Consider the following 17,405-nt stretch of genomic DNA (forward strand, 5'->3'; position numbering starts at 1 on the left):
GCCTCTATAGGCCAGAAAGTTCCACCAGTCCCTGTGCTCAGGGAACCCACCTGTTAGTGAGGGCAAGACAGCGAGGAGGAATGAAATCAACCAGGGAGGATATGACAGAGTCTATGATGAGCGCTAAGAAACAGCAGAGGACACAGACGACACCTGAATCTCTGTACTTACTTTATTTTTAGAGAAAGGGGGAGGGAGAGTGAGAGAAACATCAATGTGAGAGAGAAACATTGGTTGCCTTCCGGACACTCCCTGACCACGGATCAAACTGCCACCCAGCTATGTGCCCTGACCAGGAATAGAACCTGCAACCTTTTGGTGCATGGGGACAGTGCTCATGCAACTGAGCCACACCGGCCAGGGCTTTAACATTGTTTTATATATACCACTTGAAAAAAATGACAAAAACCTTGAGTATATAAAACACAAAGCCCCGAGTATATAAAACACGTAGGATTTGTTATTCTGAATGTCCTTTGCTTTTGCCTCATCCTCTGGAAGAAACAAAACAACCTTACAGGGTTATCTCCTCATAACCCAGTGAGATAGGCACTATCTTTACCCCTAGTTCTCAGATGAGGAGGCTGGGGGAGGTGAAGTCAGGGGCCAAAGGTAACAGAGCCTGTAAGGGCAGAACTGGACTTAGAGCCGAAACCGGTTTGGCTCAGTGGTAGAGCGTCGGTCCATAGACTGAAGGGTCGCAGGTTCGATTCCGGTCAAGGGCATGTACCTGGGTCGCGTGCACATCCCCAGTGGGGTGTGTGCAGGAGGCAGCTGGCCAATGTTTCTTTCTCATCGACGTTTCTGGCTCTCTATATCTCTCCCTTCCTCTCTGTAAAAAATCAATAAAAATTATTAAAAAAAAAAAAAAAAAAGAAGAAGAAGAAGAACTGGACTTAGAGCGGCAAATTCACCTCTACGTGCAAAGCCTGTGCTGCTTTAACAGTTTCTCTTCCCACCCCCAAAGTTGTGTGTGTGTTTTCCTACCGTAGAGTGGTTCCCCCGAGAACAGAAACAACGTCTGGTCCATCTGTGTATCCCTCTGCAGCATCCTCAACTGTCACTCAACCCACGAAGACCCATGGGACACGTTTAGAATTCTGGCAGTAAAACCGGGGTAGGTATATGTGAGCCATGAATCCCATGGGCCAGCTCTGCTCTCCCTCTGCCTCCAGACCGGACACAGTGAGGGTTTGCTGCCTAGAATGTCTGGACATGGGGCCTCAGCCTTCCACAGCCCCCCAGTCCCGAAGACCAGTCCCGTTCTGGTGTCTCCTGTCTCCCTGCCAGGGTGCCTCTCCTGCCGCCGTCCTCCTCCTCCCCAGGGCAGCTCCAGAGGGCATCCTCGGTGGTGAGCCGCTGAGATCTTTGCAGAAGGGCAGGGCCGCTGACCACCGGGCGTTCGAGATGGAAGGGGGATGCAGTCTGTTCCTTGGCTCCACCTGGCTCCAGACCAGAGGTCTTCAAACTACGGCCCGCGGGCCACATGCGGCCCGCAGAGGAGTCTGATCCGGCCCGCCAGGTTTTTTGGGCAGTGAGCGCAGCCGAGGTGTTACAGTAGGAATTAGTAGTTCATATAGTCCGGCCCTCCAGCTCTCTGAGGGACTGTGATCTGGCCCCCACTTTAAAAAGTTTGAGGACCCCTGCTCCAGACCCTGGCCCTGGCCCTGGGCAGCAGCGGCCTCAGGCCAAGGGAGAGGCTGTCCCCTAATTGTTACCCTCTGCGATGATTATGAAGTCAGCTCATCGCACCCCACATCCCAGCCAAACTCCCCTGCCCCCCAGTTTCTCTTCACTTCCTGCCAGCTTGGTTGTCGGCGGTGGTCCCAAGCTCACTCGATGGCATCAGAGGTGTTCTGTAAAGTGGGAGATGGGGAGGAGAACATGATGAAAAAGGAAACTCTCATTTTGGATCAAACGTCGAAGCCCTTTCTCAACCCCAAGTCTATGAACAGGATGGTTGCCACCAAAGGACTCCCTCTTTCCTCGAGGGGCAGCTTGCTTAGCTTCATGGAGGAAGATGCAATCGACCTTCCCAATCTACCGTAAGATACAAGTCGGGTTCTGTCCTCCTTGCTCAGGCCGGAGCTGCGGGTGGGGAGAGGCTTGAAGAAGGGGTACTTCCCGGACCTGTCACAACCTGGGCCCTGGACCCCGGGGAGAGCATGTGCGCAGGTTGCACCATGGATTCCTGGGCCCACGTCCGTTCTTAGACACATGGAGGCCTCCTACTCCAGGAGGCCTTCTGGGATTAGCCAGAGATTTGTTGACAGGACTCCTCATACCCTTAGTCTAGTGAGGGCTCTCCCCACCTTCCCCAGGGTCCTCCCCCCCTCCCCTGCCTCTTCTACTCTTCCATGGCTCCCCTCTCTCAATCCTCCCTTTTGATGTCTTCCCCTTCCTGATTATGTCCCCCCAATAACCTGTCTGTCTTCAGGCCGAGGTTAACTGCTTCTCCTTGGTGGTTCTGGGTTCCCTTTCCTTCATTCCACAAAACTCCTTGAACTCCTGTAAGGTGTCTGGCCCAGGATTTAGGAAGCTCCCAGCATGGGGTGTGTGTGTTTCTGTGTGCGCGTGCATATGTCAAAAATCAAGAATAATACAGACCATAGCATGGTCTGTGCTATGCCTGGGCACCTTGAGAAAATGAAGGAGGTTTAGTATAGCTTGGGAGAGGGTGAAGTTAAGGCAAGCTTCTTGGAGGAAGTGATATGTGAGCTGAATGTCTAGGAAGGGAAGGGGAGCCGGGGAGGGTGGTAGAGGTGTGGATATGGTAGTAGTGAAGGGAGTGGATTCAGTCTGAGGAAGTTATCTGCAGGGCAGTTTCATGATGTGTGGCCGTTATGGTCACACACAGCCCCACATTTAGAAGGGCCCTGTGCTTAGTTGAATGTCCTGCTGTCATTCTCTTGATATTCTTAATAATTTTTGAAGAAAGGGGCCCACAAACAACGTAGCTGGCCCTGATTATATGAAAGGGATATGGTGTCCATTCCCTAAAGAGACATGGGTGTTCCTCCTCAGGCGTTTGGCAAAGGCTTACTGTCTAAAGAACCTGCAGGTGGCAGGTATGGTTAAAGTGATGGATGCTTATAGGACACCTCATGCTCCAGTGGTCCTCCTCTGGGACTTTGCCCCCTACTGTGGAGGGAAGCCTTAAAGTTTTAGCAGTTTCTAAAATTGTGGTTCTCAGAACACCTGCCTTAGAATCGTCTAAGGATCCTATTAACTTTACCAGTTTCCCCAGTTCCATCCCATCCCATCCCATCCCAACCAGGGACCAGGAATCTGCACTTCCTACTTGTGTGCCCCTGGGTGCAGATGCGCTGCTGCTCAGCAGTAAGGGTGTTCTGAGCTGGGACCCTTGCAAGCCAGACCCAGGAGCTTCCAGGCTGCCCGGGCCGCTGGGTGCTCACCTGTCTCCCCTCGCACTCCAGGAAGGCGATGCCAGGGGAGGAATCCGAATGCAGCTCCGACGACACCAGCATCTCCCCCATCTCGTCGACCTTGTTGAATCCCATCAAACTGGCCGTGACCCAGCCCAACAGCAGCTTCTTTGCAGGGTTGCTGGAAGGCGAGCTGAACAAGCTCAGCATCACCTCGGCGGCCAAGAATACAGACAAGGAGGACCTGGCCCTCTGCCCCCATCGACCTACATCCCAAATAGCCCCCGCGGGCCTGCTGGACCTGGACAACCCTGAGCTGGACACAGACACCTCCTCGACCTCCTCCAAGTCCTCCGTGGTCACGGACGTGCCAGAGGCGCCCTTCATCTGTGAACACACAGTCAGCGATTACACGGCCGTGGTGCGTTCTCCTCCTCATGCGTTTGGCAAAGGCTTACTGTCTGCCCGCAAAGTGCCAGGCACTGAGCTGAGCTCTGTGGGGAGCGTGAGGATGCCTAACCCCTGCACTCTGACCTCGAGTTCCTAGGTTAGGGGAGAGGGCATGTTTGTAAGGAACTCCAGTGCAAGCTAGAAAGGGCTCATTGATGCAGGAGGAGTTCAGATCGAGCCCACCAGGAAGTCAGAGGGAAGGACACAGTGCTTCCAGGTGCAGGAACTAGCTCTTGGTAACACTGGGGCAGAGGTAGGATTTAAACATCTAGAGATGGGGGAAAGGCATTGCCCGGAGGGCTGGCACTTAGCAAAGGCTCATGGGTGGGAAGATGGGGGAGAAAACACCCAGGCCCCAGTGCACACTTTCCTGTGCCTGCAGACCGGATCATCTTGGTTTTTTTAAAAATATATTTTATTGATTTTATACAGAGAGGAAGGGAGAGAGATAGAGAGTCAGAAACATTGATGAGAGAGTCATCTATCAGCTGCCTCTTGCACACCCCCTACGGGGGATATGCCCGCAACCAAGGTACATGCCCTTGACCGGAATCGAACCCAGGATCCTTCAGTCCCCAAGCCGACGCTCTATCCACTGAGCCAAACCGGTCCCGGCGACCGGATCATCTTGTTAGAAACAAGACTCCGGTCCTCATCTGGTTGGCTCAGTAGGCCTGGGGGTGGGGGTGAGGATGTACTGCCGACAAATTCCCAGGTGATGCTGAGGGCCCCGGGCCCCAGGTTGAGAAGCGCTGTCCTAGCAGAATAGATGGGGAAAGTCAGCGTGGGGTCATTTTCCAGAAGTCCTCCGAAGTCAGGCTCCTTTAAAGATTTTTCTGTAAGCCACCGAGGCCAGCTTTTTGCAGAGCTTGATTTCTGGTGATGGAAGCAATCTGAGCTCTGTTTTTTAGGAAGATAAATCTGGAAGCTCCATTGTTGGAAGGCCTAGAGCAGCCTTTCTCAAAAGTGTGGTTCCCGGACCCCCCCAGGGTCAGCATCCCAGCAGCTAGTTACAAATTTAAATCTCGCTCCCCCTCTCACCCGACCGCCTCCCAGACTGTCAGGGCAGGCAGGGACCAGCAGTCTGTTTTAACAAGTCCTCCAGGGTATCCTGGTGCACCCCAGTTTGGGAACTGCTTGGCCTAGACAGGGGAGGAACTGTAAGTGGAGACCAGCCAGGGGACAGCAGGCCAGGGATGTGCAGTTACTAAAACTCCCTGTGTAGTACAAAGCACATGAGCTCTGGAGCTACTGGTTTGATCCCTGTCACTTAACTGCTCTGTGACCGTGGGCCAGCCACTTACCCTGACCCATCTGCAATGAGTGAGGTGGACAAGACCATCTCTCAAGGTCCCTCTCAACGGACGTAGTCTAGAACAGCGATTTGCAACCCTGATGTGCTGCAAGAATTTTCAAAGCATGCATGTGCCATGGTACCAGTTGACTATCGATATTTAGTGTCAGGTATGGCATGTTAAAATTTTTTTAATTTTTATTTTTTATTGATTTTTTACAGAGAGGAAGAGAGAGGGATAGAGAGTTAGAAACATCGATGAGAGAGAAACATTGATTCAGCTGCTTCCTGCACACCTCCCACTGGGGATGTGCCCGCAAGCAAGGTACATGCCCCTGACCGGAATTGAACCCGGGACCTTTCAGTCCGCAGGACAATGCTCTATCGTCTGAGCCAAACCGGTTTGGGCGGGTATGGCATGTTTTAGCGATTCTCGGGGCACACTGGCTGAAAAGCGCTGGTCTAGAAGAAAGGGGAGGAAGGCACATTCCACGGTAAGTGGGGCTGGGCAGGGAGAGCCGCATGTGCTTCGTGCTGGTGGTTCCGCATCCGGTTGGGGCACCTTGCACCTCCCGTCAGACTTGCCTCAGCTCCAGCAGGGACAGGGGATGGGAGAGGGGCATTCCCACCCATGTGGGGGTGGGGGTGCGAGGCGGGGGGACGGGAGGACAGCCCGGGCCAGGTCTGAGGAAGCTTTGGGGGCTCTCTTCCCCGCTAGATCTCCTGGACCTACGCCCTGAGCAGGCAGCCGGTCAGTTTCTACCAGGTCCTGCTGCAGGAGATGGCCAAGAAAAACGACAAGGCCCCCAAGACCAAGAACTGCCCGTGGATCTTCCACAAGATCTTGGGGACCACCGTCAAGCTGATGGAGCTGAAGCCCAACACAAGCTACTGCCTCATCGTCCGGGCCATCAACACAGCGGGGGCGGGGAAGTGGTGCAAGCCCTACAAAGTGAGCCCTGGAAGACTGGGGGGGCCTACGGGGTTAGGGAGAGGTCTACACCAGGCGCTTTGGAGGTTGGGGATACCCGATCCCCCCAGGACATCTCCCTGCTTGCTTTCCCTCTGCCTGCACAAATACACTTCAACTCCCAGTTGCTCCCTTCTGGGAAGCTTAAGGAGTAAGCCACTCTGATGCCCACTGGGAATGCAAACTAATGTACCCATCAGCATCACTCTAACGTTCATCTTGCAACTCGGTACCAATGACTGTGAATGGGTCAGGAAGTCCAGGGCATTGACAGGTAGAAGACAGAGGCTGGGCTGAAGGGGGACAAAGCAGAGAGCAGCCTGGGGGTGGGTAAGGGCATGGGGTCAGGGAGAGGCTCAGGTCCACCTGTGGCTGGGAATATCACAGGTTTGAGTCATGCCTCCTTGTACCCGTTTCTGGTGTTGCGAGGTAGGTTGGTGATGCTACGAAGATCCCATTTAACAAACCCACACCGGGGATGGCCAAGACAGAGAGGTCAGGTCCGGGAAGGAAGTCTGAGGGGTTCTCTCGTGTGATTTCAGTTTGCGACCTTGGCCAATGACCTGACCAGCTTCCCCGAGAACAACCCCATCCAGATCACCGTGCGGCGCAAGGAATCGCAGAGGAAAACGGTGACCATGAGGCAGGCAGAGATGCGGAGGATGGAGGATCTGGAGAACGTGTTTCCCTACTGAGGGAGAGGGCCCCAGGGCCCTGCAGGCGAGGCCAGCCACCGCCCACAGTTGTAGGCACCCCCTCCCCAGATCCAGGCTAAGCCCAGACCCCTCATTAAAGAACTGCAGGTCACTCAGCACCTCTCCATTCTGCTTCATGTTGTGCTCGGCCACCACAAAACAAACGAACTTAGCACAGACCTTGGTTGAGCCCGGGGATTCTAGACAAGGGATTATAACCCAAACACACAAAATATAAGTTATTTATTTGGTCACAGAACCTGGGGTCTGACTCTGAATAGAGCTGGCAGCTGGGAGAGGAGGCAGGGGCGGCAGCAGGGTCTAGTCACTGCCCGGCCTCCTGTCACCCCTGATGGTACCGGGAAGGTGCAGAGTGCCGGCCCAGGGCTGAGCTCTGTGGTCACCTCCCGTGACCTCTGATCTTCTGCTCTGGGGTCTGTGCGAGGACAGCAGGCCACACTTGTTCTCCGGGTCCCCACCCCGGCCTTCGGTCTGTCAGGGCAGGCAGCTGGCACGGGCCAAGTCCAGGTGGGGTCATCTCCTCCATCTGTGGAGAGAGGAGGGACAGCTGGGGGTGACCCGCAGGAAAGGGAGGTGCCATGCGATCCCAGGAGCCCGCCACAGGGAGAACCTGTGGTTTCCCCCCAGTCACCCAGAGCCTGGCTAACATCTCAGCCTCACTCAGGCCTGGCACCCGCCGCCTGCCTCACCCGGGCCTCAGACTAGGCCCGGGCCCTGGGGTGCCCAGCAAGTTGTCCAATGACAGTGACAGTCGTTTACAAGCACGCAATGCTCTGGTGCCAAGGTTTGTTCACCACCTACCTTTGCTCTTCCTGGCTGCTAAGGTTTAATAACCCCCAAGAGACAGTTAGCCAAGGCCTCCAAGACTGCACACTGAAGGGAGAACCAGGGTTTGAACGAGGTCTTAAGACTCCCAAGTCCAGCCGAGACCGGTTTGGCTCAATGGATAGAGCGTCGGCTTGGGGACTAAAGGGTCCCGGGTTCGATTCCGGCAAGGGCATGCACCTTGGTTGCGGGCATATCCCCAGTAGGGAGTGTGCAAGAGGCAGCTGATCGATGACTCTCTCTCATCGATGTTTCTAACTCTCTATCTCTCTCCCTTCCTCCCTGTACAAAATCAATAAAATATATTAAAAAAAAAAAAAAAAAAAAGACTCCCAAGTCCAGTGCTCACAAAGAACTATTGCCTCGTGCTGGAGCGACCCTGGACCCCCCTCCACAGAGCAGCCTCAGAACGGTCCGGGTCTCCCATAATCCCTACAATGCCCCATCCTGGCAACCTGGCAAACCCTCCGAATTCTACGCCAGAAGGGAAAGTCACAAGGAGTGACGGCAAAGCCCAGCACACCCATCACCACCCCCCAACTCACATGCGGAGGCATTTGTCCTTCCCACCACTTGCCACTCTCTGGCCATCTGGACTCCAGTCGACAGCATACACCTAGACCGAGGAGGAGGAGGAGGAAGGAAAGCGGGCCAGTGAGGCGGTGAGGGAGAAGGCCCACGCCTCCAGGCCATACCCGCAGGGTCGGCTGTACCTCATCCGCGTGGCCCGGCAAGTCCGTGGCCAGCTTCTGCGCCTTCACGTCCCACACCTTCAGTGTGCTGTCACTGCTGCCACTGACCAGGAGCCGGCTGTCGGCGGACCACGCAATCTGGTACACGGCGGCCACGTGGCCGCGCAGGGAAGCCAGGTACCTGGGCCACGGGAAGAAGACGATGATGATGGAGATTAGATCATCAAGCACGCCTGAAGGGGCCTCTATGCCCATAGCTGTAGTTTTCAACCTCAGCTGCACGTTAGAATTACCTGGGAACTTTCACAAAATCCCACTGCCTGGCCCCGCCCCCGGCCGATGGAATCATTACTGCCCATTACGCATTCTTATTTTTTTTTTTCTTTTTCTTTTTAAAATATATTTTATTGATTTTTTACAGAGAGGAAGGGAGAGAGATAGAGAGTTAGAAACGTCTATGAGAGAGAAACATCGACCAGCTGCCTCTTGCACACCCTCTACTGGGGATGTGCCCGCAACCAATGTACATGCCCTTGACCTGAATCGAACCTGGGACCTTTCAGTCCGCAGACTCTACCACTGAGCCAAACCGGCTTCGGCCCATTATGCATTTTTAAAACTTCTCCAAACGAGCCGCTTCTAGGATGCCTCTTGCCAGGCCTCCATACCCACTCAGCTTTGCATGCCTTAGAACCCAACGCCACCATCTGCTTGGCCCATCTGCCCAGCACCCCCCCAATAGGACAGTTGCTTGCTGACAGGTGGCATGGAGTGAAACTGGGCCAGGCGCACCTGGAACTTTCAGACCAATGCAGACTAACTGTGTCCACTGGGACAAGTTATCAGGCATCTCTCAAACGCAGTTTTCCTACCTTACAAAGGAGCCGAGCGGCCTGTTTCAAAGGGCAGCTGTGCAAAAACACACACTGACACACAGGTGCCAAGGGCTTCTCTGCTCCTTCCTGCCCGTGCCCTTGCCTCTCCTCCAAACTAATTAACCCCGAGGGCACTGCGCCTCCCTCACTACACGGGCTTCTCAGACTTGGCGACAGCAGAATCACTTGGTGGCAGCAGAATCACTTGGTGGCCTTATTAAAACGCAGGTGCCGTGGCGATCATCAATAAATCAACAAGCGTGGTGAGGATGTGGAGACAAGGGAAGGCTCAGGCACTGCGGGTGGGAATGTAAATTGGTTCAGGCGCTACAGGAAATAGTAGGAAGGTTCTTCAAGCAACTGCAAATAGAACCGCCGTAGGACCCAGTATTTCCACTTCTGGGCTTTTGTCCAAAGAAATCCAAAACACGAATTCTAAAAGATGGATGCGTCTCCGGGCTCACTGCAGCATTATTTACAACAGCCAAGACATGGAAGCAACTTCAGCGTCCACTGACAGAAAACAGGTAAAGAAAATGGGGTGCATATATGCAATGGAATATTATGCAGCCATAAAAAAGAATGAAATCTTGCCAAAACCAGTTTGGCTCAGTGGTAGAGTCTGCGGACTGAAAGGTCCCAGGTTCGATTCCAGTCAAGGGCATGTACATTGGTTGCGGGCACATCCCCGGTAGGGGGTGTGCAAGAGGCGGCTGGTCGATGTTTCTCTCTCATCGACATTTCTAGCTATCTCTCTCCCTTCCTCTCTGTAAAAAAAAATCAATAAAATTATATATATATATATATATATATATATATATATATATACATATACATATATATATTTAAAAAAGAATGAAATCTTGAAATTTGTGACAACATGGATGGACCTAGAGGGTATTAAGCTAAGTGAAATAATACCATATGATTTCACTTATATGTGGGATCTAAAAAACACAATAAATGAACAAGCAAAACAAACTCAGATAGGGAACAAACTGATTTACAAAACAGTCCTGGGGATGTAAAGAACAGCAGCGGGAATATAGTCAATAACACTGTAATAACCACGTGTGGTGTCAGGTGGGTACTAGACTTCCTGGGTGGTTACCTCATAAGGTATCTAAATGTCTGGTCACTATGCTGTACACCTGAAACGAATGTAATATTGTATGCCAAATATAACTGGAAAATTAATCTAAAATTCTGATTTGATGAGATCCCGAGATTCTGTATTTCTATCAAATTCCCAGATGTTACCGCTGCCAGTAGTCTCTGGACCACGCTTGGAGGAAGGCCAGTGTTAAAATCATCTCTCTCCTCAGATGTGAAATGAACTAGCGTTTTCAGTGCCTACTTAGTGCTGCTGCTAAATACACCATTTCATTCAACCCTGGTAACAAGGCTGACGGGCCAGGTGTCTTCTCATGAAAGAAGAGGACACAGCGGCTCAGGAAACACAGACACTTGCCACACACTGGTCAGTGGCAGAACCAGGCCCTCCCGGAGCAACAGTGGCCTTCCTCTCCCTCCCCCACCTCCACTCACTTGCCCGTCCTGCCGTCCCACAGCTTGATGGACTTGTCAAAGGAGGCGCTGGCCACCAGGCGGGAGTCCGGGGAGAAGAGCACCTGGTTGATGAGGGCCTGGTGTCCCGTCATCCGTGCGAGGGGCTTCTTGTCCTCTGCTGGGGACCATAGGAATAAGGTGAAGTCGTCGGAGCCAGACACCAGCCTCTCTGGGCCTTGGCCCTAGCGTGGGGGGCAGAAAGACAGCGTTAAACACGGTCTCAGACGGAGATCCTCACCTCGGCAACAAACACGCTACTGATTCCTCAACGCCAGCACGGCGGCCAGGACCGAGCAGTGAGGCCTGGGCCAGCTACCAATCCTGGGAGTTACCTCCCCCGAGCCCCAAAAAGAAACTACGAACACAGGACAATTTCTAAGGTATGTAATTCCACGAAAAAGCCAGGTACGAAGTGGTGTGTTAAAAAAAAAAGGGAAGGAGCCGAGACTGGTTTGGCTCATTGGATGAGCGTCGGCCTGCAAACTGAAAGGTCCCAGGTTCGATTCCAGTCAAGGGCATGTGCTGTGGTTGCAGGCACATCCCCAGTGGGAGGTGTCAGGAGGCAGCTGATCGATGTCTCTCTTTCATCGATGTTTCTGACTCTCTATCCCTCTCCTTTCTTCTCTGCAAAAAATCAATAAAATATATTTTTTTAAAAAGGGGGAAGGATTGCCGAAACCGGTTTGGCTCAGTGAATAGAGCGTCGGCCTGCGAACTGAAAGGTCCCAGGTTCGATTCCGGTCAAGGGCAAGTACCTTGGTTGCGGGCACATCCCCAGTAGGTGGTGTGCAAGAGGCAGCTGATTAATGTTTCTCTCTCATTGATGTTTCCAACTCTCTCTCTCCCTTCCTCTCTGTAAAAAGTCAATAAAAATAAATATATTTATAAAAAAAAGGGTACACGCTAATAACAATAACACAGTAAATACGCAAACCAGTAACAGCTGCTTATTATCACTATCAAGTAGTACGTACTGTACGTAACTGTTCGTTATGACCATCGCACATGTGGTCTGTTGTTGACTGAAACGCCCTTATGCAGCACGTATTGTATACAGTGTATGTGTATACATGCATGTGTGTATATACGAAGTCTGGAAGGAAAAACAAAATTCTGGTGGCACTAGATGTTTCTAAAAGGAACGGATGAGATATTTTTCACTATCTCTCTTTTTCTGTGTTCTTTGAACTTGTGGCCATGTGAATGTGTTACCTAAACTAAACAAAATAAAAGAGAGAGGCATCTTGGGAACGCCATGAATGGAGAAACAAACAGAACAAAATAAAATAAAACGATCCCCAGCACACGAAGACCTTAGAAGTATAAACTAGGATTTTTCAAGAACAACTTCCCAGAAGAAGCACTTTCTGAGGCGGGGCTAGTGGCAGAGGGGCCGAGCGTCCGCAGAGGGCTGCAGGCTCTAAGCCAGACGAGCACAGAGGTGGGGCGGCAGCGGCTGGCACACACTCACCCGCACGGCGTTGTACCGGTTCAGAGCCCTCTCCTTCAGCTCCTGCACTGTGTCCAGGCACCGGAGGGGAGAGAAGGTGAGGCGGGAGGCCGATTAGAAAATCCAACACAAACAGCAAACACCCCAGCCTACATCCTTCTCCCGCTCACTCACAGGACCCCTGCAGGTCTTGGGGATTAATCGAGGCCTCCGCTGGCTCAAAGGCCCCTGTGCGCAGGGCGTAGTCGGTGCTGAGGGCCATGGTGTTCACCCAGTGGCCGTGGCCTTGCAGAGTCCGGCAGAGCACACCCTGGGGGAGGAGGAGAATAGGTCAGATAGGTCAGACGCACACGCCACTCTCTAACCCACGAAAACCGCACCTCCAGATTAGCCCAGGGCACTCGGAGTCAGGACCCTCCTTCACTGGGACCCTCAAGTCTCTCCTCATTGGTAGAAAGAGAGCACTGGCCCAGAGCAATGTTTCTGAAAACATGTCTCATGGAAGGAAGCTGAGTATGTCAGAATGAAAGGGCTCCGGTCTAGTCAGGTTGGAATAGAGTGACACAGGCCTCCCACCGCAGGAATGCCCAGAGCCCGCCTGTGCTAACAGACACTGCAGCCTCTCACAGCGCAGCACCGGCCACAGGGCCCCGTGCTCCCGGTGTCTCCTCGGCCTGGCTCTCAGGACGTGCTCCGGAGCCACCCGTCCGTGTCCCCCCCCACCTCCCGCGCGGGCGCCCCGGGGCCTGCGATTCGCCCAGACCGGCTTCGGAAACACACACACACACACACACACCCCACCCCAGCTCTCACGTCGTGAGCCCGCCAGACTTTGACGGTGCGGTCCTGCGAGGCGGAGTACAGCAGCCCGTCGCCGCCCCAGCGCAGGCAGGTGACGGACTGGGTGTGCCCGGTGAGGATGCGCTCGCAGCGGCCGGAGGCCGTGTCCCAGACCCGCACGCTGCCGTCCTTGGAGCTGCTGGCCACGTAGCGGCACTCGGGGTTCCTGGGCGGGGAAGGGAGAGGCGACCCCACATCAGACCCGGCAGCGCCCGCCTTCCCGCGGCGCCTCCCCACTCCCAAGTCCAGGGTCAGGACCACGTCTGCGCAGCTTCCCGACCCCAAGACTCAGCGGCACCTGCAGGCGGCCCTCGGGCCCCGTGATGAGCGGCCCCGTCTGCGTCAGGTGCGCAGGGGGAGAGCTCTGAACCCCTCGTTCCGTGTTACCCCGCCCCGTCCGTGTCACTCACACGTGGAGCGGCTCCCAGCTCAGGCCCGTGATCCACTTGCTGTGGCCGGCGAGGGTCCGGCCCACCTGCTTCCCTGTCCCCGGGTCCCACAGGAGAATCTGAAAGACAGAAGCTCATGTGAGCCTCCCCAACGTCCCCCTGACCCACCCGCCCACCTCCCTCAGCACCCAGAACCTGACTGACCGCTTCCCTGCCTCGTCACCCTGACCACCACCTACCTGGCCGTTCTTGCAGCCCGAGGCCAGCTTCTTGCCATCGGGGGACCAGGCTATGCTGAGGACCCAGTGTCTGTGTCCTGGGAAAGAAGGGGAGGGAGAAAAGAGGGACACCTGATCTCACCCCCAGTTCCTAGCAGCGCCTGGCACACAGCAGGAGCTCCCAAGCTCGTTGCTGAATGAGTGGACGATCGACAGATAACACTGTAATTCCTCACATGACATGTGACCTAAAGTGTTTTCATGCGTGTCATCCCTTGAAATTCTCACACTAGCACTAAGGTATGAGGCAGAGCAGGAACGATCAGCCCCCTTTTCCAGAAGAGACAACAGAAGCTTAAAAAGGGCGTACGCTCTCCACACACACACAAGGCCTCGCCAGTGCGGTCCCCTGACTAGCATCAGCAGCACCACTAGAGGCGATTCCGATGAGCGTTGTTTCCGTTTGAGAACCACTATGGCAGAGGCTGGATGTAAGCCAGGTCCTCCTTGCTACTAGCCAGTCAGCCCCTCCCCACACCCCCTCACTTACTCTTAGGTCTAGTCTGCTTGTTTTTAAGAGGCCGGCTAGGCTCAAGGGTGCAGTCTCTACTCGGGGACAGGTAAATCACTAAGCGGACACGAAGGAGTTGGAACCTGCCTCCTCAGGAATTAAAGGGCTGGAGCGGGTCACCCGCCCCACCTCCCCCCGGTCAGACCCCCTGAACGGCTAGCCGCACACTGACCCTGGCACGTGAAATGCGGGGTCTCCGTGCTGAGGTCCCAGAAGCGCACGGTGGTGTCTCCAGAGCCGCTGGCCAGGTACCTGGAGAAGAGAGGGGCGGCCTGACCTCTGACCCCGAGACACTGCCCATTTCTGCTGCCCGTGCCACTGTCCTCTGGGGCCAGAGTCTGGGACTGGACTCTCCTCTCCCATGAGAAGGAGACACGCACCCCTGCTGCCACCTGGGAGAAGACCCCAGGAGGTCATTTTGCTTCTCTTCCTCCCCAAAGGGAATGGCCACAGCTGTAACCAGATTTAAAGCTTCTCACTAGCCAAAACCGGTTTGGCTCAGTGGGAGCTTCGGCCTGCGGACTGAAGGGTCCCAGGTTCGATTCTGGTCAAGGGCATGTACCTTGGTTGCAGGCACATCCCCAGCGGGGGGTGTGCAGGAGGCAGCTGATTGATGTTTCTCTCATTGATGTTTCTATTTCTCTCATTGATGTTTTTAGCTTTCTATCCCCCTTCCTTCCTCTCTATAAAAAAATCAATAAAACATATATTTTTTTTAAAAAAAGCTTCTCACTATCCTCACAGGAGCGTGAGGAGCAACAAAACCCAGTTCCACAGATGACGAGGAAGTAACCCAGGTCACGTGACCCGCCCAGGTCACACAGCCAGAAGGGGCAGAGCTGAGCGTGCGGCTCAGTCTCCCGAGATCAAGCCCAGGAAGGCCTCTTCCAAGGCAGGTGACCTTGGCCTTTGCGGGGCAAACCTCCCTTGGGAAATCCGACTTGGAACCCGAGCCCAGAGCTGGGGTCTAGGATAGGCTGCCCGAGGCCACACGGATCATCACTTGGGGGTTCCCTCCTCACCCCACCCAGAGGCTGCAGCCCTCCCCTCCCCTCCCCTCCGTGACTGGGCAGCCGTCCTTACTTTCCTGTGGGGCTGAAGGCCACGGAAATGACGGCCTCGCTGTGACCCTCCAGGGAGCTGGTGCAGCGGGTCACGGCGCGGACCTTGAAGACGGCCTGTGGCTGGTAGACGATGTCCAGGACCTTCTCCGTCTCCACCGCCTGGGACTCCAGTGTCCTCCCCAGAGAGGACACGATCTCGGCATCGTGGACGTAGAAAGCCAGTGGCAGGGGATCCTCCTGGAGGGCAGAGGGCGACTCTCCCACCAAATGCCGGCAGGGGTCCCTGCACCGGGGCGGCTCCCCACGGCATGGTGGGAGGTAACATTCCTTCTGTTCAGCCCCCATCATTCCCCACTGAGTTAGACCTGCTTAATCCTCGAAGAACCATGGCGGGAGGCTGACGCAGCACTGTAAAACCCTTCTCTGCACCCACAACAACTATGGGAGGTAGGCATTCATATTCCCACTTGAAAGGTGGAAGAAAAAAAAAACAACCTGAGGCTCCGAGCAACTAAGAAATCAGTCCAACATCCTATTGCTAATGGCTAATTCAGATCCGTTAGTGTTCCTTAAGGAGAACACTCGAGTCCAGGATTAGTATACACCATCATGCAGTGTTTCCCGAACCCCCACACCTCGCTGTACAATGTGGAAGCAGCATCCAAAAAGCTGCTTGGAAATGCAGGCTCTGCTTCAGCCCTAGGCCTCCGCTCCAGCCTGATGTGGTAAGTCTGGGGTGGAGTAAGCACCTCCCACCCCAACAGAGGGCAGCACTTTGGAAACACTGGCTCGGGAGTTAAATAGAGCATGGGCTTTGAGTTTGACACATTTGAATTCCAGCTCCAAAGCACCGTCTACCACGTAGCATCACCGTGCGAATGACAATGCCTCCGGGCTGCCCTGCACCATGGGGCGGATCCAGGAGGGGCCGTGGCGAGGGCTCTGCATCTGACAAGGCATCCGATGCCTCCCAAACGCAGTCTCCCTCCGCGAGTGGACCGCGATGGTCTGTCCGGCCGGCATGTACACGGCTCTCACCCCGATGTCTCCGTCTGACCCTCCCCGGGGGAGGGCGGCCCTCCACGTGCTCGCGCAGGGGTGCATCACCCACGGGGGGGGGGGGGTGGCCACGGGTGACCCGGGAGCCCGCGATCTTAGGCCTTTGGATCCCCCGCGGGCCCGCCCCCGGGAGGCGCCGCCCGCCTCTCACCTGGGCCAGCAGCGCGTTGCAGATGAGCTGCAGCTTGTCCGGGGTGATGTCCACGGGCACGTCGAACGGGGAGCCCAGCAGCTGCCCGCCCTCATCCTGGAACTGCACCAGCAGCCGCTGCGCGTCGCGCGCCGCCGCCCCGTCCTGCGCCGACACGCGCAGCGGGCGTCAGCCACGCGCCGGGAGGGAAGGGTCCCCGCTCCCGCCTCCCTCCCTCCCTCCCTCGTCGCGGACCTCGGGCACCAGCGCCCCCGCCCCCATCCACGCACACCCACCGCCACCGCCGCCGCCATCCTGCGTCCCCACGTGGAGGAGGAGAAAGACGCTAGAGGGACAGAGCGCAGCCCCTGCGGGCGGGTGGGGCCGCAGATCGCGACATCGCCCCCTGGTGTTGCGGAGGGGAAGTGCCACGCCACGCCAGGCCTGGTACCCAGGACCTCCCTCGGACTGCTCGCTGCTGCCGCCCGCTCAGTCCCTCCCAGTGCCTTGCAGAATGCAGACCTGTCTGTTCAGAACAGGGATACTTGCCCCACTTTACAGAAGGGGAAAAATCGAGGCTCTGAGCGGTGTATCTTCCCAAAGGTCACAGAGATAGGAAATGGCAGAAGACTGAATAGGCTCCAGGCAGCAAGCAGCCCTGTAGGGGATGAGTTATAAGGCACATGTGTCAAACACAAGGCCCGCGGGCCAAATCCAGCCCGCCAGGCCTTGCAATGTGGCCCGCACCGCGCTGTCATCACTGCACTCCGCTGTCAGTTTATGACATTGTCAGTTTATGACTGTTCAGTAAACCATTCGGCCCGCGATTTAGGCTGGATTTTAGATTTTGGCCCCTTCTCTGATTGAGTTCGACACCCCTATTATAAGGCCAGAGGCTATTGGGTTG

The 17,405-nt window shown here is 55.1% G+C and overlaps 2 protein-coding genes across 4 annotated transcripts; one reads left to right on the forward strand and one right to left on the reverse strand.

Annotated features, from left to right (window-relative positions):
• Positions 1–1,839: 1,839 nt before the first annotated feature.
• FNDC8 (fibronectin type III domain containing 8) lies at positions 1,840–6,820 on the forward strand (the record flags this gene model as incomplete). The annotated part of the gene is made up of 4 exons (XM_084863351.1): positions 1,840–2,045; positions 3,438–3,807; positions 5,849–6,082; positions 6,643–6,820. The coding sequence occupies 4 exons, from the start codon at positions 1,840–1,842 to the stop codon at positions 6,793–6,795; spliced, it is 963 nt and encodes a 320-aa protein (XP_084719477.1). The 3' UTR covers positions 6,796–6,820.
• A 201-nt stretch (positions 6,821–7,021) lies between these two features.
• NLE1 (notchless homolog 1) lies at positions 7,022–16,865 on the reverse strand. 3 transcript variants are annotated; one of them, XM_084863528.1, is made up of 13 exons: positions 16,795–16,865; positions 16,520–16,663; positions 15,329–15,546; positions 14,418–14,497; positions 13,696–13,772; positions 13,478–13,575; positions 13,041–13,233; positions 12,402–12,537; positions 12,249–12,295; positions 10,757–10,959; positions 8,355–8,514; positions 8,187–8,257; positions 7,022–7,342 (listed from the first exon to the last, which is right to left on the reverse strand). In XM_084863528.1, exons 1-13 carry the CDS (start codon positions 16,810–16,812, stop codon positions 7,330–7,332), a joined length of 1,458 nt encoding a protein of 485 aa, XP_084719654.1. In that variant the 5' UTR covers positions 16,813–16,865; the 3' UTR covers positions 7,022–7,329. The 3 variants fall into 3 exon arrangements, with proteins under 3 accessions (XP_084719654.1, XP_084719653.1, XP_084719655.1); XM_084863527.1 differs by having other exon boundaries at positions 16,789–16,845; XM_084863529.1 differs by having other exon boundaries at positions 7,022–7,363; positions 8,175–8,257; positions 16,789–16,845.
• Positions 16,866–17,405: the final 540 nt, after the last annotated feature.

The sequence above is a fragment of the Pipistrellus hanaki genome (genome assembly GCF_964339955.1).
Source record: "Pipistrellus hanaki genome assembly, chromosome: 16".
NCBI classification, from domain to species: Eukaryota; Metazoa; Chordata; class Mammalia; order Chiroptera; family Vespertilionidae; genus Pipistrellus; species Pipistrellus hanaki.